We start from the raw sequence: 24717 nt of genomic DNA on the forward strand, positions 1-24717 counted from the left end.
AAATACTAGAAAAGGATGGAGACAATTGGAAATTGCAGAGTCTGGAGAAAATGAAAGACAAAGTGCGAGATTGGTTACATTACGCTCAGATTAAAGAAGTTTTTAAAAATGATAAGAAACTAGGGTTCCAGGTGGAGAAATCGAAATTAGAAACAGAATTGTTAGAACCAAAGATTAAGGTACTTTCAAGGATGTATAACTTGCTGTTGAAATGGAATACACAAGACGAAACGGTTAAATCGGCTATGATAAGGTGGGCACAGGACATTGGGCATAATATCATGTTTGAGGACTGGGAGAGGTTGTGGAGTAATGGATTGAAATTTACTGCATGTAACGCCCTGAAAGAAAATGTAATGAAAATGATTTATAGATGGTATATGACCCCAGTCAAACTTGCTAAAATTTACCACCTGTCTGATAATAAGTGTTGGAAATGCAAAGAGTGTGAGGGAACGTTCTTCCACCTCTGGTGGACTTGCCCTAAAGTGAAGGCGTTCTGGGAAATGATTTATAATGAACTGAAAAAGGTATTTAAATATACCTTCACTAAGAAACCAGAGGCTTTCCTTTTGGGTATTGTCGGCCAAGGGGTGGCAAAGAAGGACCAAACATTTTTTATGTATGCAACAACAGCAGCAAGGATACTTCTCGCAAAACATTGGAAAACTCAAGATCTACCCACACTGGAAGAATGGCAGATACAACTGATAGACTACATGGAACTGGCTGAAATGACCGGCAGAATCCGTGACCTGGGAGAAGAGAGGATTGAGGAGGACTGGAAGAAATTTAAGAACTATTTACAAAAGTATTGCAATTTGAGTGAATGTTAAATAAGATGCTAGATCAAAATAACTGAGCACCACTAAATTTAGAAGTTTTTAAGAAAATAAGTAAGACTGTGAAATTTAGCTTCTTTTGAGAATTATAAGATTAGGAAATATAGAAGGGATATAAGAATTTAAATAAGATGATAAATTGCTGACAAAATGTTTTAACGATGAAAATGGGAGCGGGAGATGTGAGGAAGTCCAAAGAAAATGTGAAAATATGTTAAGATCAATGTTACATTGTTTATCATGTTTATTTTTATTGTAAAATTTAATAAATTGCTTTAAAAAAAAAAAAACAAGGGCCATACAGAGAGGCCTGGGAAAGGAGGGGCGCTGTGTCTTGGATCTGAGATTACCCATCCCTGGAATAGATCCAGTTAGTCGGAAGTCTTCTTGCACCTGTTTTAGGGTCCATGATCAGCTCAAGCCTGCCTGGGGCCTCCCCTTTGCCCCACGTGAACAGGGTGCCCTGCTAAGCGGATCACTTGCACATCACCCAAAAGGAGGAAAAGGATTTGCCAGGAAAGGGAGGGCACAGATTTGCGTATACTTTTCATAGGCTAATTTATATGAATAGACGATAGACCAGGGCCAAATGAAGAGGCTCCAAGGCCTGAAAAGATTATGGTGCACACACCCACCCACAATTGGAGTTCAAGATATCAACAACATTAAACTGTGAAATGAAATTTTAAAATAAATAAAGCATGGATTTATTGCAATGCATGGCAGGATCTGATTTCCTTGCATTATTTTGATCTGCGTCAGTAAGATCGCTAACGATCTCCCGCTGTCGTGGGAGCTGCCTCCATTAAGGCAGACCAGAACCGGGAGCCTGTCCCGCAGGATCGCCTAGAACATTGCTTGAAAACTGCCGCTCTGCAGGACGGAACGAGGAACTCTGGTCCACAATCGGAAGCCCCCTGGAATCCCAGAAGCAGAACCTTCGAGATAATTTGAACTGAAACGGACCTTCTCTGTTCCTGGACGCTGGGCCTGGTGCCTCCTGCCTGCAGATCCCAGAGACATAACAATACCTGCCCGCAGACCCAAAGACATGCTGCCAACACCGTCCTCCTAATCCTGCCCGCAGCCAGCAAGATGCGAGCTAACCACAAAGGAGGGGTTTAACTGAAAATGCCAGTGAGCCTCCTGGCTTCTCTGCTCTGCCTCATCACCACACAGGTCCTAAGCAAGATCCATGGTAAGACTCTTACGTGAAGGGCGGGGGACAAACGAAACCCAGAACCCCTTCTGTGACCGCCTTTGTAAAAAAAAAAAAAGGTTCTTAGATTTCATAGAATCAAAGAATTGGAAGGATCACTTAACCCAATCACCTGCAATGCAGGAAGCACAACTAACATTTCTTGCCTGCCCGTAAGGTCACAGGATTGCATTATTGCAATGTCAAAGGTAAAATGCTAAAATACGTTAAAAGCAATGCATGATCGAGGGTGGGTCCCAAAAGTGTGTCTCTCAGGTGTTCAGCGTCCTCATGAAATCACCAGGAGACTTCAAATCAGCTAGCGCAGGAATGTCCAGCTTTTGTGTTAGTTGCCTCTCTTCATTTGGGGATAATTTGTGCCCGTTAGAACAGGGGGAGCAACATTTTTGGGGCTGAGGGCTATATTCCCTTGTGGATATTCATCCCCCTCTCTCTCCCCTCTGTACCCATCCATTCATTCTGTCCTATGGACACAAACTCAAGAGTGCTGAGGCTTTTCACCCCGAGGGCCACATTCCCTTCTGGGTCCGCAACTTTCAATGAACTTTACTCTGAAGTGGGTAAGTCCCAGTATGTCCCACTCCAGGAAGTGGTGATTTAACATTTATTTGTGCCCTTTCTGACAACTGAAGCCATGCGCCTCCATTTTGAGGGTGGTGGCAGTGATCAACAATTTTGCATCTCTTCCTGGCCTCTCTAGATCCACATAAACAGGAATGTGTCACCAGGAGGATTCTCTGTCACCCGAAGGCCATTTGCCAACTTGACAAGCTGACATCTGATTACTATTGCCGGTGTCTGCCAGGCTACAAGGGGGATGGAATAAACAATTGCCAAGGTAAGTTAATACCTGTGTGCACATCTGCCTCTTATGGGGGGCAGCAGAGACCCGCAGTGGCCAGAATTCAGTCTTCTATACCACGTTAAAAACATTCCCTCTCGTGCACACAGATAGCCCAAGGAACCCTAAAAATGCTTTTAGTGCAGTGTGTGTGTGATGGGGATGGGCGAATCTGTCAATTTTTGTTTCTCATTTTCCCAATCCTAAGTTTGGTTCTCCACATTTCCACATCTCATTGCATTCTATTTTTAAGTCCTCGTGAAAATTAATCAGCATTTTAGTGCAGATTTCTCCTAATATACACAAGCTTCTACGCAATTTTGCCTAATACACACATTTTTTACAGAGCAACTTTTCACCATATGGATTTTTGTAAGTCATATTCACTAATGCAGGCATGTCCAAAGTCTGTTCCGGGGACCTAATCTAGCCCACTGGTTGATTTAATCCAGCCTCCGTGGCAGTATAAGTACTGAGGTAAAATCCTAAAAAAAAGGTCAGCAACTTCAATTCTAAAAAAAGCTCAACAACTGGCAACTTTGGTCGGGCCTCATGCATGTTCACTTCATCAAATCTGGCCCTCTTTGAAAAAAGTTTGGGCACCCCTGCATGCATTCGTTTTATGCACACTTTGCCCCAGTATATGTATTTTTGCACTCTGCTGCGGAACTGTACTGCAAGTTTCAGAAAACTGCAAATTTCAAAGGAAGGTTGTGCTTTGGTCCACATATTGTGTGAATTAAATGTGAATCAAATGAGAATTAAATGAGAATTAAATACAAATTTCTCTTGTATCCCTAGTATCCAAGTATCTTGGAACTGGAAAGATCTGGATTCAATGTGTGTGTGTGTGATTAATTATTGTTTAATTGCTTCATGATGTTTTCTGGGGATGTGATTCATAAATGAAATAAGTGAATAATAATTACTCACCTTTGTAACATTGTGTGGTCTTGGTTGATCACTCTCCCTCCCTCTCCCAGCCTCCATTTATCCAATCTTTAAAAGAGGGATATGATTAAACGCTTCCTTCACAAAGTTCTTCTGTGGAAGAAAGAGATAAAGACAGATACTGAAAGATAAATTTGTCGACTGAGAATTGCTGCCTATATTATTAATAGCAAGTGTTGCAGAGACTAATATTGACCAGTTTGAAGCTATTGGAAGCTTAAGTACCGACTCCTTTTGGAATAAATCATTGTTCAGACTCTTAAAAATATTATTCAAACTTTTACTGACAGAACTCTTTTAAAATAAAAAAGATATATCAAATTTTGTTGTTGTTTAGTCGTTTAGTCGTGTCCGACTCTTCGTGACCCCATGGACCAGAGCACACCAGGCACTCCTGTCTTCCACTGCCTCCCGTAGTTTGGTCAGGCTCATGTTATCAAATAACATCCCCAAAATATCCATACAATGCATTGTGCTGTCCAGCAAAAAGAGTCACATTTTAGAAAATATGAAATAATCCAAACAGACCTAAAAGCAAAGGTCTCTGTCTCTCCACACCCTGCATTCCATCCTCCAGGCTGTTTACTCTCCCTTCAGGAGAACTTCGTTTACATGCTCACTCCATTGAGTTTGAGAGAAAAGACTCAAAGGCAACTTGATTCAGAATGGAGATTTGCAACCCAATATCTCTCACATAATCTAAAGTCACAACACTCGCATGTTAGCTACCAGAGAAACAACGAGCAGTTAATCGTTAACTTAGCAAGAGCTCAAAGTGTTCTCCTTGGCTTTAATATACTGTAGCCTCATTGAAAAACCTACCTACCTACCTGAACTGACCTCACTCTTTGTCTACATGCAGACCCTGGGTTCCGCATCACTATTTCCAACGCATCTGTTTGCGATGGGTTCGGAGAGCAGGTCTGTCTCCTCAAGGCAAGAGAGAGGAAAGTCACCTTCAACATCACGGTCTCCATCTTCGGCAAACGCCACCAACATGAAGTGAGGTGGTACAAATTCTACTCTGGCCAAAGCCCACAATTCTACAGGTATGCATGCGTGGAGTGCAGAATACAATCTGGTGTGCGTCTCTTAAGACGCAGCCCTATCTGTTGTCCTTTTCAAGGCAGCTGTTCACCAGAGGTGGATTTTGGGGAGCATGACTGGTTTGCCCGTAATGGGCACCGAGCTGAGGGTGACTCGGGGGCAGCGCAGCAGTGACTTAGAAAGCAAGAGGCAGGGAGGGGCTGGATTTTGGCATCACTCCAGTTGCCGCTAAAATCTGAAAGCCCCAAGTCCACCACTATGGCATTTGAGATGTCTTTCTAGTTCTGAGCCATTACAGAAACTTCCAACAATAACAAGAGGCTTTAAAACAGCCAAAGAGTTGCTCCCTTCGAAACGAGACAATAAACACAAGGCAGGCACCACAAGTACAATGTCACCAACAATGACACTGATTTCAGAAATTATTGCAGCCCCAAAGGCTGTTGGGCAGGACCACCCAAGGTGTAATTCCGCTCCCAAAGCTTATTGCCCGTTCCATGAATATGTGCAAATCCAACCAGAGTGTAAAAACGTCTTGTGGGTTGTTTCATGCAGTTTGCCCATAATAGTGGCTGAGACAGAGGATGAAGATTTTGTAGACCAGATCCTATTCCAGCTAAACTCTGTCAATTTCCTTCCCCAAGTCCTGTTCCCAGATGGATTTCAAGCCTGAGGAAGGAGCATATAAGGTGTTGAGAAGTGCTGTAAAATATGAAAATGATGCGTAGATGGTACTTTACATCTAATAAATGATCTAAAATGTATAAGAAGGTTCCTAATAATTGCTGGAAGTGTAAACAGGTGGATGGATGGAGATGTGTGTGTGTGTGTGTGTGTGTGTGTGTGTGTGTGTGTGTTCCATACATGGTGGACTTACAAGAAAATGAGGGTATTTTGGGAAATGATACATGGTAAGATAAAAAAGATGTTTAAAATGAGTATGTCCGAAAAGCCTGAAGCATTTCTGTTATGGATTATAGGGATAGAAATCCCCACCCCACCCCGCCAAAATGCTAAAGTTGTTTATGTATGTGACAACAGCAGCTAGGATTCCACATGTGCAGAAATGGAAGGAAGATGTTCCAACCAAGGAAGAATGGATAAGTTAAGATAAGGAACTATGCAGAACTGGCAAAATTAACAGCAAAATTAAGAGAATCTAGTGATGAGTCTTTTATGGAAGATTGGATGCCTTTTTTGGACTATTTAAATAAATATTATAGTATGATGAACTCACAAGCAGGATTTGAGCTACAAGCAGCAGAAGGAATTAGATCGTGGGTAGGCAAACTAAGGCCTGGGGCCCGGATCCGGCCCAATCGCCTTCTAAATCTGGCCCGCAGACGGTCCGGGAATCAGTGTGTTTTTACATGAGGAGAAGGTATCCTTTTATTTAAAATGCATCTCTGGGTTATTTGTGGGGCATAGGAATTCATTCACCCCCCCCCCCCAAAAAAATATAGTCTGACCCCCCGACAAGGTCTGAGGGACAGTGGACCGGCCTCAGCTGAAAAAGTTTGCTGACCCCTGAATTAGATTATAATATTATGATTTGATAGACAGAATATGGGGCTGCAGCAGAAGGGGAGAAACAACAACTCCATGCTGAAAGGGGTGAGAAGTTGACAAAAAGAAGGGAAAAGACTAAATTGTGCTTTGACTATATGTTGAAAATGTTGAAACTTAATGAAATGTAATTGGAAAGAGACAGAGAGAAGCACTGAGAAACCGAATGCAGGCAAGGCTGAAATGGTTTCAAAGCTTGAGAGTGTATCTTGGGAGATGAAATTAAATGGCTTATTTGGTACATTCTCAGCTGTCACTTACCCCATGGACATTGCTTTGCAGCTATCGGAGAAGACTGGCGCTTGGGAAGAACAGGCCTCTGAGGGTGGCTGTGCATGAACGTGGGCAGGCGCTGACACTACTTTCAATCAAAGAGGATGATTTTTACCCAAATCTTTTCTGGGCAGAAGTGAAACCGAGCACAGCACCCGCCAAGGCGGCCGTGGTTGAGGCCTATGACCTGACAGGCTTCCAGCTGTTAAATCCTTCCAATCTGAGATACTATTTTGCTCTGGATAGCATGCCTATAGGTAAGGCAACTTTTTAATTCTCCCCTAGATTTGTTGCAACTTGGCTCAGCAGATATGCTCAAGGAAGGAAGGAAGGAAGGAAGGAAGGAAGGACGATGCTCATCCTATATAAGAATAGCATAACATTAACATGCCCCACTCCTCATGTCAGTCCTGCCTTAAAATAGCAGCAGACATAAGTTTCAAACATGTTCATTTCCTCTCCATACAATGAGATGAGAATGAATACACACACACACACACTTCCATATTTCTACATACCAAAGGAGGTCCCCTTCCCACACACACACTGTGTGTGTAGAAACCACAACCTTGTTTCTGACCAGCTTCATTTCATTCCAAATTAGCAGCCAGATTCGCTGTTAGAAGGAACGATTGTCATTTTGATTGAATTTTGCCGAAAGTTGGACTGTTGGGTGAGTGATGAAAACCCCAAATTCATGTAACTGCTGCACAAGTTATGGAAATTAAAGCAGACTGAGCCATTCAGCCCTTTTTTTGTTGGATGTTATTTTTTAAAAATGGTCTTTGAGAGAAGTGTAAACACAAGACAAGTAGCTATAGGAGCTCAGAATGTAACAGGACAGCGGGTGGAAGGAGATGCTCTCGGTGCAAATGGGGCACTCTCCCAACAACCTGCCTTCCTATTTATAGCTGGTCTAGAGTGTGGCAGTTTCCTCTTCCTTAGTCCTTGCAAAACTAAGCAGGGAGGATGACAGGGACAAACCTGGAATTGTTTGGCTTTGCCATTGGTCTGCCATTAGCTCTGGCTCCATCTGTCACTGGCTGTGGATCCACCTCCTGGATCCATCTCTCTGCCTTCCGCCCTACCAGCTCCTGCAGCAGAGGTGGGGAGCCAGACGTTGTCAGACTCCCAACTCCCATCAGTGCCGCCCGGCATGACCAGATGGTCTGGGATGATGATGGGATTTGTAGTTGTGGGGGGTTAATTTCAACACTAAATACAGTGTTGCACTAGCCTATTCACTGAGAAGGTGTTGCTGCTCCTTAAGCCAGGAGTAGCCAATATGGTGCCCCTCCAAATGTTGTGAGACTCCTGCTCCCATCAGCCCCAGCTGGCATAGCCGACAGCCAGGGGTGGTTATGGGAACTGTAGCCCAACTTCATCTAGAGCAGGGTTCCCCAAACCTGGCTGTCTGGCTGTTTTTGGACTACAATCCCCATCACCCCTGACCACTGGTCCTGCTAGGGATGATGGGAGTTGTAGTCCCAAAACAGCTGGAGACCCAAGCTTGGGGAACCCTGATCTCGAGCTTTGCAGGTTTCCCTCCTCTGTCCCATAGCCACAAGTCAACACTCTTGACATGGCAGCTCACGACCCAGTGCATCGAGACGTTTCTCTGTTTTCTTCTTCTGCTTTTATTTTTAGAGGTTGGAGAGTTCTTGGAAGGGGACAACGTTGCCATCCAGTTGCCAAAATACCTCCAGCTTCCTCCGTCCAGCTTTGTCCGGTGGATCAAGGAGCCCCGCCCCATGACGCTGCTGGACAGCCATGCAGTGGTATTGGCCAACGGCCTGGATGAGATTGAGATCAGAGGATTAATGTACGCTTGCCATCATCCGGGTGCTTTCAGGCTCAGCCTATAAACAGAAAGGTGTCCTCCAACTTCCCACTTTAGGGGGAGGGCTTATTTATTTCGACGGTGTCTGCCATGAGAATCTTGTGGGAACTATGAAAAAAACAACACAGTTTAATGTAAAGTGGGGTGGGATCGCTTCTTGGTGTATTGTAATGCTGAATGTTTATATTTTAATTTTTGCATCGTAGGCTTTTAAGGAGGCCTCTTTGGTTATCAAGAAGTATATATATTTATAATAATCTTCGTAATAAATTGTATGCGTCAGGGGTGGGGAAACGTGTGGCTCTCCAGATGTTGTCAAATTCCAGTTTCCATCAGCACCATCCAGCATAGCCAACAGGGAAGATGGTAGTCCAGCAATATCCTCACTGAGAAGGCTGACACCTTGCAATTCAAAGGTTCTTCACTGGGGAGAACAGGTTCCAGCTGCTCCTGACACAAGAACGTAAGAAAAGCCTGCTGGATCAGACGAACGGCCCATCTGGCCCAGCATCCTGTTCTCACAGTGGCCAACCAGATGCAGGGTCCAAGTGCGAGAGCACTCTTCCCCTCCTGCGGTTTCCAGCAAGTGGGATTCACAAGCATTCACAAGCCTTTGATCACAGAACCGATCTTTGTTCTGCACGTGTAAGGACCTGATCTTCTAACACAGTAGCCCCTACATTCTCGGAAGGAAGGGCGTTGTGTATCATAAGAACATAACAAGAACCTCCTGGATCAGGCCCAATGGCTCACCTAGTTCAGCATCCCTGTGGACACCCAGATGACCCCATGGGAAGCCCAAACGCAAGACCTGTGCACAGCAGCACTCTCCCCTGCTATGCCTTCTTGCAACTGGTATTCAGAAACAACCTGCCTTTGTCAGGGGAGGCGGTGCATAGCCATCAAGGCTAGCAGTCTCGATATCCTCCATGAATTTCTCTATTCCTCCTTTAAAGTTGGTGGCCATCACTGTCTCTCCTGTGGGATCAAGATTCACAGTTCATGCACTGCATGAAAAAGTACTTTTAAAAAACCTGTCCCAAATATTCCAGCATTCAACTGCACTGGAGGTCCATGTGTTCTAGTCTTACTAAGGGACGGAAGAAGCAATTCTCCATCTACTGTCTCTGTGCCATACATAATTTTATAAAGTTTTAACTAAATTAGAGTATGCACATGTGGGAGAGAGAACGTGTATGCATGAGAGTGTCTAGAACTGAGCATTTCTAGATATTGTTGCTCTTTGGGTTTCAAGATTTCATGAAGCATATCTCACCATTGTTATCCCTTTCCTCGTCTCTTAGGGACACTGACTTTGGCTATTTCCGAGCACTTGTCTACGATTTTAGCCCTGATGTCCCCGGAAGGGTGTTAAACGCTCAGAGACTCTTCTTAATAAATAGGGGTATGGAATCTCACCCTCCTTCCCTCTTTTTTAAAATCCTGTTGTGGTTAATAGTTGTTAAAGCGATACACAACAATTCTTTTCTTGATTGTCAGTTTATACCCAACCATCCCAGGTTTTGCTCTGCAATAGCTTTGGCTACACAAATGAACAAACAATGCCAGAATAGCTCAGTTGGTTAGAGCGCGGTGCTGGTAATGCCAAGGTGGCAGGTTCGATCCCCATATGGGACAGCTGCATATTCCTGCATTGAAGGGGGTTGGACTAGATGATCCTCAGGATCCCTTCCAACTCTACAATTCTTTGACTCTAATATTATAGGTATTAACTATTCTGCGCCAAAGTATGTTCAGAGCAGCTTACGATGGTGTGGCCAAACAGTACCTGCAGCAACAATTTCAGCCAGTTTAAAATACAGCCCAGTGTCCTTTCTCAATCCATTCATTTCATCTGCTAGATATTTTGGAAAGTGGTTTGTTTGTCTGCCTGCCTGCCTGCCTGCCATCTGTTTGTTTGTTCTCTATACATTTGGACAGCTTTCAAGGTATCGTCACCAGACTTGGCACAAGGGTTCTTGAGGTGGGGCTGGCAAACTTTGTTACTGTTTGAATTCCAGGCGCCATTTTGAATCAAGATGGTGGGCCAAAACATGACTTTGGACTGGCTTCACCCAATTGTTTGTGTGACGAGTTCAAACTCACAAATTGTAGCCATTTTTTTTATTAAAAAACACACGTCTTTTTTTATTTCTAAAAATATCTGGGCAACGCTCCCTGCTAATGAAATATAAAACAGAAGCATAAGAAAAACAAGATGAAGCAATGACACAGTGGAAATGTGACCATTGAAACATTTTGGAATCATAAATATACAGCCTCTATAGTCCTAAATACTGTGTCAGTAAGGCTGTGCTTGGTACTCTTTTTAATCTGAAGACCCTGTTGTGGTATTTTGTGTCTGTGTTCAAGTTTCTGCTATTCACGTGTTTCCTATCAGATATCAGCAAAACCTGCAATGGAGGCCGGGATGAAGAAAACTGCAAATGCAATCCAGGATTTGAGGGAAATGGTATACACTGTGTTGGTAAATAATTGTGAGCTTTGCTTCTTCTAGTCTTTATTTTAGCATAGTACATAATGACCATAATGCTGCTATAAACAACCATTTATTTCCCACATATAGCGTTGATGTATGAATTATTGTGACATACACACAAACAGAGCCATTTTGTGTGATGTCACACACCCCACAGCATCCATTTTGTGTGTGTGGCCCCACAACACTACTTTAAAATTCCTATTGTGTCCATAGGCTGCAAAAAGATTGGCAAAACCTGTGTTAGAATACCCACAGCTCAGTGGCAGGACACATGCCCTGCATGCAGAAGGTCATAGATTCAATCCCTGGCATCTCCAAGCAGGACTGGGATGGAATCTTGCTGGACACCCTGCAGTGCTGCTGCCAGTCAGTGAAGACAATATTGAGTGAAAGGCAGCTTCTTAAATCCCTGTTTAAATCACCCCTGTATTCAGAACCATGATGACTGGGACCTTGCTTTATTTTTAAGGGAAGGGCCATCATCCAACTCCATTTAAAAGGATTCAGGTGGGAGGGGAAGGGCTGGAGAGCTGCTGCCAGTCAGTGTAGACAATGCTGGGCTTGATGGGCAAATCTCTCTGTGTGTGCACATGTATGTAGAGCATGCTCCTATATAGTCTTGTTTTCTTCTGTTCTTCAAAGACATAGACGAGTGCAAGAAGGAGATGCCCGTGCATTGCCTGGCTGAAGCAACCTGCATCAACACATACGGATCATATTTTTGTCGCTGTCCGAAAGGCTTGGAAGGAGACGGCGTGCTCAGCTGCATAGGTAGAGGGAACGTCAATGTCTCTGGTTGTGAAGAATAGCTGGGCTGGGGAAACTGTGTCCCCTCTGGGTATTGCTGCAGAGTCCATCACCACCAATGTCATTGCAGTAATATGATTTATAGCCCACCGTTCACCCCAAGGTCCTAGCTCAATTTAAAATACAACATTAAAAACAGTAATAACAGGGTGGGTCCCAGGGATATACAACTTGAGTGCCCAGGGCTAAGATAAAGAAGTACAACTTTAGCATACAATGTAAACTGCACAGTGAAGGTTCCAGACACATACCTGTGGAGCGGAGTTCGACTACCTGGGGGCTGCCGCAGAGAAGGCCCTCTCCTGGGCTGCCACCGCCTGTGCTTCTGAGGGTGGTGGAATTACCAAATACCCTCTGCCAATCTTAGCACCCAATGGGGGCCTGTAGGAAGGCAGGCAGTTTTTCAGATACTTGGGGCCTTAGGGCTTTAAGCACTTGAGTAAGCAGCTAAAATTGGGCCTGGAACGGACAAACATTGCGGCTCTTTCAAAATAGGGGCTGTGTGAGTCCCAAATGGAGCCCCAGTAACCTGACCATGGCATTTTAGAGCCATTGAAGTATACACGTCTTCAAGGGCAGTCCCATGCAGTGTGGATTGCAGTAATCCAGTCCGGCTAACAGAGCATCTCTGAACCTTGGCTGTGCTGGCTGGAGCTCATGGGCTTTGGGGGGGGGTGTCCAACAATATCTGGGGTGTTATCAGCTCACCACTTACAGGTCCCCCATTTCTGGTCCGTAATTGGTGGCCTGTAGCTCAGGTGTAGGGACGCGGGTGGCGCTGTGGGTAAAACCTCAGCGCCTAGGACTTGCCGATCGCATGGTCGGCGGTTCGAATCCCCGCGGCGGGGTGCGCTCCCGTCGTTCGGTCCCAGCGCCTGCCAACCTAGCAGTTCGAAAGCACCCCTAAGTGCAAGTAGATAAATAGGGACCGCTTACCAGCGGGAAGGTAAACGGCATTCCTTGTGCTGCGCTGGCTCGCCAGATGCAGCTTGTCATGCTGGCCACGTGACCCGGAAGTGTCTGCGGACAGCACTGGCTCCCGGCCTCTAGAGTGAGATGAGCGCACAACCCTAGAGTCTGGCAAGACTGGCCCATACGGGCAGGGGTACCTTTACCTTTATCTAGCTCAGGTGTAGTAGACCTGACGTTGCATGCAGAAGTGGTAGAGATTCCAGGCTCAATCCCTGGCAGCCCCAGCAGACAAGGAGAAAAACAGGTCCGAGACATGACTTCCCATTGTGCAGCTTCTGTCTCACCCCCACCTTTTAGACATAGATGAATGCACCAGGGATCCCCATGCCTGCAACCAGGATGCGACGTGCTTGAACACCCTGGGATCCTACTTCTGCGTTTGCCAAAGTGGATTTATTGGTGACGGTGTTCACTGTGAAGGTAAGTTGCACAGATTGCAAAAAAACAAACAAACAGAAAAACCAGTCCTGCTGAATCAGATGGAATAGGCATTTTACCCACCATCCTGTTTCCAGAGAGAGACAAGCCAGGTGATTTCAGGAAGCCCGCAAGCAAAGCATGAAGGAAACAGACCATCCCTTATCGTTTGCCTTTGTAATGACCATTATTCAGAGATATACTGCCCCTGAACAAGGTGGTTTTGTTGAACTAAAGCAGCCGTATTGCAAACTTTGCCCATAAGTGCCAATTTCAAAGGATAGCTCTGATTGGGTCCACATATTTCTTTGGGGGAAGTGTGAATTTGACTTTGGCTTTAAACATGGACTGAGTTGAATTCCCCACTCCATCCCTACGCTCTATAACCAATCAGATTTGTAGAATGGCTCCAAGCTACTATGAGAGAGAATGAAACTACCTCCCTCTGTCCCGCTTTCTCTACGCCATTCATATTATTAAGACTTTCATGTCCTCCTATAATTGTGGGCTTTATCCCTAAACTGAAAAGCCTTCCTGGGCAGGGAAATGTCCTTTCCCTTGACCACCTTTGTTACCTTTTCCTAGTCGTATGATATTGTTCTGGAAACAAGCTGATTATTTATGGGAGAAGTGTGTGTTGGATGGTTATAAATGAGCAGGAAAGGATAGTTTACTTAGTAATTATACTTCCTCTTGCTCATTTGTGTGAGAATGCAAATATGTATTTCAGCAGAGTTAAAAGCCACCATCCATGCACATCTTATCTCTATAAGCTATTATGACAAGGTTGCATAACCTTTTATAACAATTATGATATCCAAGGATGCTTCGGCAGACTTGGATTGTCTTTTCCCATTTTTTTTTTGTTTCCCTCTGAACAAAGAAATCACTCTCAGACTGTTTAGTAAACAAGAAAAATACAAGGTTTACTCACATCAAAAGTCTTGCCAGGATCCAACATGTTACAGGGATGACAGTCAGTCAGGCAATAATCCTTACAGATATCCATAGTTCAAAATGGAGATTGCTACCTGGAGGAGAGCAAAGAAACATCCTCCCCTATCGCAGGCAGGAAAAAAATGAGTGCGTGACCTGACAGAAGAGGCAGGGATTAACCCATTGTCTTTTCCCTGTGACCAGGTTTGGGGGTATGACATCATAGAGTCCCCTCTGTACTGGTTCTGAAACTCCACGGTGGCATTGCCCCTGTTTGTGACTGCCTGCCAATCGTGCTTTTGAGATTTGGGCTCCACATCCTCCCACATGGTGTGCGTTTGTGTCTTTTTGCCGATGTTCACCTCTCTCTTCTCCTGTTACAGCAAAAAGCAACTGGTCCCCATGGTCTCCGTGGTCCGTCTGTTCCGCCACCTGCGGCCTCCAGAAACAGATGCGCATCCGGCAGTGCACTCACCCGGAGAGCGGCATGCGATGTGTGGGCCCTTCTGCTGATCTCAAGCTCTGTCCTAAGACGCAACCCTGCCCATGTAAGCTGGCCTTCACTTCTTAAGCTGGAGCAGGCAGACATCCCTTGCAAAAGGCACATCTCCACTGCAAAAGCACGTTCCTTTTATATCTTCATGGGAGCCCACCAGACAACTTCCAGTTGTGCTCACACCGCTAAGAGGGTGGTCATATGCAAGTCCAGATTTCAGTGCCAGTTGTGCTTGTAAGCATTGGGAAGGGAGTGTGACACTTTCATTTCCAGTTAGTGCATATCCCATAACCTCCTCCTGAGAAATCTCACAAATTTTTATACCGGAAATGTTCTGGTTTATATTTGTTTCACTTTTGCTCTGCTGCAGCCCCTCTGGACAGCAATCGTGTGGAAGCCTTGGGGAAGCATCCCAGAACAATTAATAAAGCAGAATAAATTCATCTGTAATGTGGCACCACTCTTCTTGTGTCAAAAACATGTTCCAGAGTATGCTTGCAATAAACCACCAGTCTGGAAGGGCCCATGGTTTCTCCCAGAGAATCCTGGTTTGTTCTTGCAACTAGGGATGGATGAATCTGCCAGTTCTGATTTCTCTCAGTTTCTAGTTTCTCCAGTCTTGAAGTTCAGTCCTCCACTTTCCCAAGCACTTTGCATTTCTTTCTTTCTTTTCTCTCTCTCTTTTTTAAAATCCCCATGAAAATGTGTCATTCTTTCAGTGCAAATATATGCTTATACACCCATTTCCATTTGCATTGCGATGCGCACTTTCCCCTAACTTATGCATTTAAATGTGTGTTGTTTTATTGGAGAACTGCACCACAAAATTCAGAGGAGTGCAGATTCTGAAGGGCAGTTGTTCTTCATGTTGCATATATGCCGTTATTCTGCATATTGATTTAGGAAGGGTGAATTAGGCAGTTTCTCATTTAAATGCAAACAAAACCTGAATTCTGCCCTGTACCTATTCTGAGATGCCCCTCCCTTCCCCCTCCCCTACTCCCCCTTTGTCAGAGGATCACACATCTCTTTCTGATCTCACAGCACCTCTTATGTCCTTTGTCACTTGACTGCTTTTTATCCCCTCTTCCCTATTGTTTAACTCAAGTCTCCTCCATTCTCCTCCTCCATTCTCCTCCCACCCTCCCATTCCTATTTCCTTGTGTGTCAAGTATTTTTAGATTGCGAATCTTAGAGCTGCTCAGCTGCTCTTAGACACACTCTCTCTTTTCCCCTTTTCGCTAAAAGGTATGGAATAAATGCTGTGAATAAATAAAGTCAGGGTGGAGAAAAACCAGAGGAAATAGCAAAGAGCAGAACTGGGAAGATCCTAGCACTCAAAACACATGCACTTAGCCACCCACTGGCTATTGTGCAACACCAGTCATGTCCACAGAAGAAGAAGGAGGAACCTGCTTGTCCAAAACTGATGTAGAGAATTGGTGAACAATTTCCTCCTTTCTTTCCTTTAGTCAACGGCCATTGGTCAGAGTGGTCACCCTGGTCCATGTGTTCGGAGAAGTGTTCTGGGATCAAGAAAAGGATTCGAATCTGCGACAGCCCTGCTCCTTCCGGAGGGGGCCTGCCTTGTGAAGGGGAGAAGGAGGAGCTTGCAATGTGCAACAACAGCCAGTGTCCAGGTGCAGCCATCATCTTGCAGAGGGCTTGGGCGAGCATGAAGGGGACCTTGCTGGGAGAAGCATAAGGCAGCCTTTGGGCTTGAATGCTGAATCCTTAGAAACCTTGAGGGAGTTCCCCAGCTGTGAAGCTCTTCCTAAAAGGCGAGGGCGATGGGTTGGACTGGCAGGTGACTCTTACATCAACACACCAGCAACAGGACAGGGTCCTCTCTTACATCTGAAGGCAGCAGGCAAACGTAGAGGGCACTTCACCGCCACTCCCTCGTCCATCCCAGTGTCTGCCGCCTGAGGCTGCCACTGCCTCTTTCTGCCTAATGCTAGGGCCGGCCCTGCCTGAAAGCATCCAAGAACAGGCTGCTGGATGGGTCTTTGGTTTGATTCAGCGGGGCTCATCTTACATTCTCACATTCCCTTTCCCCAAGACAAGAACAGAAGGAGAGCCCTGCTGGATGAAGCCCCACCAGCATGCTGTTCTCACAGTGACCATCCCACAAATCGCTTGTTCCTTCCATACTTTTCAATGCACTTCCCCATCACTTTCCTAACTGCAAAAGTCTTGCTTCTTCAGCATGATGCTTTCACCTGCCTCCCTTTAATTGTGCAAACCTAAAGTATGCACTTGAATATTTCATAGAAAATACTGACCGTCTGGAGGCAGCGGAATATCATGGGCTGACCTGGCCAGTGGGAAGCCCAAACTGAACCCTTCGCTTTCTCTCTGCCTCAGTTGATGGAATGTGGTCTCCCTGGGCATCCTGGACTCCCTGCCCCGTCACCTGTGGACTAGGAGTCGTGAGCCGATCTCGACAGTGCAACAGCCCTGCCCCACAGCATGGAGGGAATAACTGCAGTGGGCATGGGTACGAGGAAGGCTCTTGCGGATTTCCGGTGAGAGAAGCAGGTTTTTGAAATCGTGGCTACAAAGGACAGGAGAATGTTTTCAGACAGGGCTGAGGAACCTGTGACTACAACTCCCATCACCCTTGGCCATCCTTGGCTCAACTTCTGGGAGGGGAGTACCCAGATCAGGATCATTGCACCAGTGGAGGGGGATTTAATCGTTTTAGCATGTCCCCTCCCAGGACAAGTAGCAGTTTTGGAGGAAGGGTTTTAATTTAGATAGCAGGCCAAAGGGAAGGGGCTAAGGGATTTCGCCACTAGCAAACTACTTTCCAAAAGCATTCTGTCCCGCACGGTTGTTGATGCTCTTGTTGCTGTTTTTAAAATACAAGCATGTCCTGTGCTTTCTGTTCTGAAAATTGCAGTGGTGAGGTTAAAGCAATGCACAGGAAATTCAGCATCTCCAACCTACAGATTGTGCCTGCCCCACCACAATCTTTCAATATGTTGTCAGTCTGGATATTGACACACTCTTCTGTCTCATCTCTCTCTCTCTCTCTCTCTCTCTCTCTCTCTCTCTCTCTCTTTTATTTATTTATTGCATGCAGGAGGCATACTGCAAATACCTGCCCAAACCATCTGAATCTATAATAACAGGGAAACTGATTCAATGAGTACCCAAACATTGGTCAATGCGGCAGTGGGAAGAATACCAGCAACCAGCCAAGTATGGCTTCTCTCAGTTTGTGGGCCAAACTTCATGGTGTTGTAAAGGACAATCCAGCCACTGCTTAGTGAGAATTGGGGCCAGTGCAGACAGAACCATTCTCAGGTGCCCAGAAGCTAATGGAAGGGGGAGAGGGGGAGGAAAGGAAAAGAATAGCACCAGTGGACAACTTTTGCAAAGAACGGTTTGGGAAGAAAACTTTGGAACTGTATTAATTGCACTGAGAAACACCTGGAGTTGAGTATCTTCTCTGGAATGAAGCAACCTGTGAAATATCATGCACGACTATGTCCACAGTTAATGGATTTTGCATGGGTGCACAAGAGTCATTGGAAATGAACACAGATGTCGTGTTTGTAGAGGAGCCTGTGCACTGTGGTCATTTGAGGAACCCAGACCACAGTAAAGCAGATGATGGGAGGAGTTTCTGGTCCCAGGCAGCAAAGGGCAGAGACTGGTCAATGATGAATGTGATTAAAGTTCCCCCAGCTTTTATACTGGATCAAATTTATTATTATTATTATCATTATTATTATTATTATTATTATTACTCCTCCTACTATTCTACTCTTAGTTTTGCAAGGCTTCCCCAGCATCATTATTATCCTGTGAAACAGAAAGGACTTCTACTTCCAGGGGTGTTCAGGGTGGCATAGGTTTCATGCATCCATCATAAACGACCAACCTTCTCCTAGAATACATTTTGCTGCATGAAATGGAGGAAAATTCAGGACAGACAAAAGAGCACAGCTTGTCTTTAAACTATGGAATTTGCTCCCACAAGAATTAATGGTGGCGGCCAACTTGGAGGGCTTCAAAAGGAGATATAGGCAAATCCTGAAGGGTAAGGCTATCCTTGACTGAAAACCAGTTGAAGAAGGTGGCAAGTGGGGAGAGTTATGTTGCATTCAAGTCCGGCCTGCAGGCTTCCCACTGGCATCCATTTGGCTGCAGAATGCTGGACGAGACGAGCCTCTGGCATGGTCCAGCACAGATTAGTCCTATCCTGCATACTCACCTTTGATGGCTTTGAAGGGGGATAAGGCAATGGGCAGCTCCTAGCCAGATTGGCCATGTTTACCCTGCAATATCATAGGTTTTCAGGTCCTGGTTTGTGGGCCTCCCAAAGGCATCTTTGGCTGGGTGCTGAGAGAACAGGAAGCTGGACTAGAAGGGCCTTTGGCCTGATCCTGCAGGGTACTTCTTATTGTGGCAATACAGCACTCAACTGGACTGGTAACAGATCTTGCTCCTGCAGTGTGGACAGGATAGCATTCTTCAAAGCACGTGCGGGGAGCAGACTAGTTTAGAGGGTAAAGGGCAGGGGATGGCTCAGTTGGTTGAGCACGAGACTCTTAATCTCAAGGTTGTGGGTTTGAGTCCTGTGCTGGGCAAAAGATGCCTGGGCCGCAGGGGGTGGGACTAGATGACCCTCAGGGACCCTTCCAACTCTATAATTCTATGTGGCTCTCACAGCTCCAGCAGCTTCCCTAGTGCTGTGTCCACTGAGGTGCTATCTCACCCTGCCTATTGGTAGGGCCGCTCCTGATTCAACAGCCTGTGTCAGAGGCTGTACCATTTCAAGCTGCCGATGGGATGGGTCACATCACAGAATGTGTCTGCAGATCAACAGCAATTCCTGCAGTAGAAATGTTAGCATGTCCAGGAAAAGACCAGGCACCTGCAATGCTTCTCCTGCAACATCTGTTCTTCTATCTGTAATGAGTGGGAAGGATTAAGCATTCCTGCCCCAGCGCTAATGCTGCCGCCATAGAATTCAGAAACCAGACAGCTTTATTAAAGTGAAAAAAGAGGGAAGCATGATGTAATTCACAGTAGTGTGCCTAAGCTGTGCTTAAAAGGTTGCTATGCTTTGTCACTCCCCTTCGGCCTGGAGACTGAAGGAGACTCTCCATGCCTCTTTATCTGGTGCTCAGGACTCTCCCCAGGGCACACCCCTCCCCAGCCACACTCCCTACCCCCTCTGGTTTGCACCCAAGTGTTTTTGCCTGGCTGGAATGTGCCCTTGTACTCTTGAGAATGCTTCTTGCTTGCCAGCATGGAGGAGAGAAAATGTGTGTAGAAACTAGCATTCTGTGAAAAGGCACTCCCCCCCCCCCCACTGCTTGTGGCCCCCAGAAGGGAATGCAACCCTCTGGCTTGAAACAATTCCCTTGCCCCACACTAGGAGCATGAAAGGAAGGGTGAGCAACAGCGATGCATCTCTCCCTTTTGAGTCAAACAACATTTGAAATCCATTTATTGTGTTACCCCAAGAAAGCTATAAAAATAACACATTTCCCCGCCCCTCCCCCTCAAAGATATCATTACAATAAAAACGAAACGAAACCTCACAATTCATGACAAAGTTTAAGCTCCACTTGTGTTTCTTAAGCCCATGTTAAGGTGAATCCCAAAAAGTTCGGGCACGCACACCTGAGAGGGGTCAGGCAGCCACCGGTAGGATGAGATGCAGAGGTTGCCGTATCAGACATCAGAAAGTTTACTGGCCATTTCCAGAACAAACCAATGTAGATGGATTGTTCTTTGCCCTGCTTCATCTGGGAAATACAACTGCATGAAAGACCTGTGCATGAAAGAGAAGGAATCCCCACCCATAGAAGGGGCAATGGGGTCATGGTACTGGTTTGGACTCATGCACAAGGTATGGAGCCCATACCTTGTTGTCCATGCACTGAGTGTGGACCTCTGAGCATTAGCCAGCAGATATCTAACTTTGCCCCCAGTTATTCCAAAAGGGACTCTAGTTCAGCACCACTTGTTACAGCAGGGAAAACAGAGTCAAAATAATAATGAGGCATCATAGATGTCTATGGGCAGAGGGAGCTGGGCCCCACACACCTGTCCATTAGGGCACTGCCTCTGATTCCTCCAAGCTCACCTGCCTTCTCACTCTTAGCTCTGCCCTTGTAGAACTCGGCACAGAGAAAGAGGAGGAGGACAAAAGTAGTTACAGTGGTACATCGGCTTAAGTATTTAATTCGTTTCGGAGGTCCGTTCTTAACCTGAAACTGTTCTTAACCTGAAGCACTTTAGCTAATGGGGCCTCCTGCTGCTGCCGCACTGCCAGAGCACAATTTCTGTTCTCATCCTGAAGCAAAGTTCTTAACCTGAGGTAATATTTCTGGCTTAGCAGAGTCTGTAACCTGAAGCATATGTAACCCGAGGTACCACTGTAGTTGGTTCTGCCTGTTATTGGCTCCAGAGCCACCTGCTTTCCAGTCCTAACAGGCACAAGCCCATCACTGTGGACAGCCTGGGTTTTCAGACTGTGTGGAAGCCTGTAAGTGCTGGCTTCCTTCCTCATATGTTCTTTCTCAACATGGGACAGGGAGGAAGGCAGGAAAAGAAAGAGAAGGGGAGGGAAAGAGAGATGCCACTCCAGAGTTCCCTACAGTTATCTAGAGTGCCAACACCTTTCTTTCCCTTTTCATGGTTTTGAATCTACCAGAGTAAGCTGTGGTTTTGGCAGGTGTATATAGGCCTAACTCTAGCTGAAGCCCAGGTAGGTCAACAACATGCACTCTCTCTGTGCATCCTGTGGGTCTCCGCTCTCCAGTATGGCTATGAATCAACAAAATATGATAGGCCTTACTCCTGCAAACTGTGAACCTTGTATACCTCTAGATACAAGTACACTTTACATGCATGTTTGTACAAATTACTGTGCTGTGCTTCAGTCCTCGTATTTTTCTAGAAAGTGCGAATGAAGGCTCACCTTTGCATGCATACTAAACAAATGTACTCTCCCATCCCTGCTGCTGACTCCAGGATGCTTCCAGAGCTTCTGGATTTTTGCTCAAGCTGCTCATGACGTGTGCCCAACATTTTGAAATTTGCTAGTAACATAAGCATGCAGATGCACACGCACACTCACACACACACACACACACACACACACACACACACACACAGAGTAATATGTAGTAATACTGCTCCAGGAAAGCATTTTTGCGACCACTGAAGATGTGAGAGAATGGGGAAAAGAACAACATAAAGTGCTTTAACTCACTGCTACTTCACAAGCACTATTGCATCTTGGCTGTTCCCAAAGTCTCAGCCCCTGCAGGACAAAAACACATGCAGTTTTCAGACAGGATCTTTAACAAGGTGCAAATCTGGGTGCTCCCTAGAGATAGTCACTGCGTAGTGATGCAAAGTGGGTGAGAGAGAAAAGGAGAAGGATTTTTTTGCTGCATAATGAGTGACAGATCTGTAGCATTTTGGCTATGCTAGTTCAGTGGCAGGAGTATGTGGTATGTCTCCTGCTTTACAGTGGGCAGTCCTCTGAAAGAGTCCTCTCTTTAAGGGATGGAAGTCCAGAAGAAGCCTATTAAAAAACCAAGAAACCCAAACCCAAATCAAAGTGTTTCCCCTTGCCCTGCAAGGGGCTTTTAAACAAACAAACAAAATCACACAGTGTCACAAAAGGGGGCTCTAAAATTCTACCTGGATGCTGCAACAGAATGGATGAATTGCAAACTGTTCTTAGCAAAGACAAGAAAACAGCAACATATAATAGGAGAATAATGTGAAACAAGGAAAGTCAATGTCGAAAATCCTGGTCAGAATCAAGAGGAAGTTTCCAGAGGTACCGATTATGTGTACCTGGGATAGAATGGGGAACCTCTGGCTTTCCAGGTATTGCTAGGCTACAGCTTGCATCATCCCTGCCACTTAGCCGTGTTGGTTGGGGGCTGATGGAAATTGGAATTGATGATAACATCTGAAGGGTTTATAAGAGTACTGTGTCCAATTCTAGGCACCCAAGCTGGAGGGTAGAGGATGGCAATCAAGGGAATCAATAATCTGGTAACCAAGCCTTATGAGGAACCAAATTCATCTAGTCCAGCTCCCTGCAATGCAGGAATATGTAGCTGTCCCTTATCAGGATCAAACATGCAACCTTGGTGTCATCAACACCATGCTCTAACCAACTGAGCTATCCAGATGATTTATTTAACAAAATTTATATACCCCTTGTTCGTAGCTATATCCTGTTCCCAAAGTGGCCAACCTGATGGAATGAGTTGCTTTAAAGCAAGGGTAACTAACCAGTTGTCCTTCCAGATGTTGTTGGACTATGACTCCCATTATCCCTAACCTTTGGCCATACTGCCTGGAGCTGGTGAGAGTTGGAGTCCAATAGCATTTGGAAGCTCCCTCCAAAACCTCTTACCTTTCTGGAGTCTATTGAAATGTGCTGTGACAAAAGAAGAAGAAGAAAATTTAAAGAAAAAGAGAGCAAGTTTCTTACAAAGCAAAATTTTGCACCCGAGCCAATAAAACACACACATTGCTAAATGCAGCTCCCTATCACCTAAGCATGAATTTGTTCTGAAATCTAGGGAACATAACCCATCTATAGGGCTTCTAAGCAAGAAACAGCTAGCACCAACCTATATATCATTGTGTGTGTTTTTGTGTGTAGAGAAGTGTAATGACAGAGAGCGCATGTCTCTCAAAGATGAAAACTATAGCTTTTTTGATGTTTTGCTTAGGAATCCATTACAAAGACCAAATAATGATTTGGATTTGATCAAGCAATAAACCTTTGACTCTAGAAACAGTTGCAGAATTGTTTTCCTTTCTTGGGTAGGGGAAGAACAATGCCATCTTTGCACCCCCTCAGAAGGGGGGAAAACCTTGTCCATCTGTGAACTCTTCACAATAGCTTACATAGAAAATAAACCTTACAACATCATGGCGAGTATACTGTATATACAACGTGTGTGTACAAAGTTGTCTTGCTAGGCAAAGCCTTCACCCAGCTAACACAGATATCCCTCAGGTTAATCAAATCATAAAGAGCCGCTTTTCTGTTCTGCAAAGTACTGTAGAAAAACAAACACTTTTTTTTTTGGCAGTCTGTTAAAGAAAAGAAGTCCTTAAGTGGTTTGGTTCCAGTTGGCCATGGAGACCTCCCACGATGTACGATAGGTCAGCCCTGTTCTCACTTAAAGAAGTTAGGGGCTTGGAGACTTTTCTGACGAGGTGGAAGAGAATAGATAAAATGAGATACACAATATCCTTAAGGTACCTGATGCTGTGATACACATTTGACCCAGGTTTGCTACACAACCAAGTGCAACACAACACAGGTGTTTTTTTAACCCAGTGCATGTCCTGCTGCTAAATGCAACTGCCGAATTAGCTACCCTTCGTGAAAAGGTACGTCGCAAAGGACTGCATTTAAGCTCCAGAGCGCAACTGTCACGTCCTGCCCCAAGCTCTGAAAAAAAATACTTTTCGGTGGCTACCCAAAAGGCTCGTTCCGCCTGGCTGTTGTGCCAAATACCTTTCAGGTCCAATTGTTCAGTTCCTTGCCCTTAATTCGCCTGCTTCCATGCTCCTCGCTAGAGACACTCAGTTGATTTCTCCCTCTGTGAATTCCTCTTTAATGGACTGTTTGCGGGACTTGCAGTCCGGGAGGTCAAAGCCGAAGTCTGCCCACTCATCGGCCCCACTGCGGTTCGGGATGGTGATGGTGTGGCGGACGCGGAAGTGAACGGCTTCCATGACACGTTGCCTCTGCAGCTCGCCGGACGTGCCGATGGAGATGGTGGAGGCATTGCTGCTGGAGCGGATGAGCTGCTGGGCTCCGTAGTCGTGGCCCTGCTTCAGTTCCTGGAGGCCCCTCCAGATAATCATCCGGTACTGCTCCGGGATCTTCAGTGCTCCAAGATCCTGCAAAGAAAGGTGTTTGGGAGATTGGGTTGACAAAAGGACTGTGTGAACTGTAAGAATATAAGATCAGGTTACCAGATTTTTTTTCAATG

The 24717-nt window shown here is 45.4% G+C and overlaps 2 protein-coding genes across 4 annotated transcripts in view; one reads left to right on the top strand and one right to left on the bottom strand.

Moving 5' to 3' along the window:
- The first annotated feature begins 1734 nt into the window (after positions 1-1734).
- LOC308483277 (uncharacterized protein) lies at positions 1735-18412 on the top strand. 2 transcript variants are annotated; one of them, XM_081016967.1, is made up of 13 exons: positions 1735-2040; positions 2762-2899; positions 4716-4902; positions 6749-6996; positions 8387-8561; positions 9884-9984; positions 10981-11052; positions 11725-11853; positions 13159-13281; positions 14598-14762; positions 16183-16350; positions 17078-17238; positions 17799-18412. In XM_081016967.1, the coding sequence occupies exons 1-13, from the start codon at positions 1974-1976 to the stop codon at positions 17862-17864; spliced, it is 1800 nt and encodes a 599-aa protein (XP_080873093.1). In that variant the 5' UTR covers positions 1735-1973; the 3' UTR covers positions 17865-18412. The 2 variants fall into 2 exon arrangements, with proteins under 2 accessions (XP_080873093.1, XP_080873092.1); XM_081016966.1 differs by having other exon boundaries at positions 1738-2040; positions 10981-11067.
- Positions 18413-20161: 1749 nt separating this feature from the next.
- TP73 (tumor protein p73) overlaps positions 20162-24717 on the bottom strand; it is a 70641-nt gene continuing 66085 nt past the window's right edge. For both annotated transcript variants that reach the window (XM_081016129.1, XM_081016128.1), the window contains one exon: positions 20162-24625. In XM_081016129.1, coding sequence (XP_080872255.1) covers positions 24393-24625 — 233 coding nt within the window. In that variant the 3' untranslated portion in view covers positions 20162-24392. The remainder of the gene's footprint in view (positions 24626-24717) is intronic.

Source organism: Podarcis pityusensis (genome assembly GCF_964106645.2).
Source record: "Podarcis pityusensis genome assembly, chromosome: 8".
NCBI lineage: Eukaryota > Metazoa > Chordata > Lepidosauria > Squamata > Lacertidae > Podarcis > Podarcis pityusensis.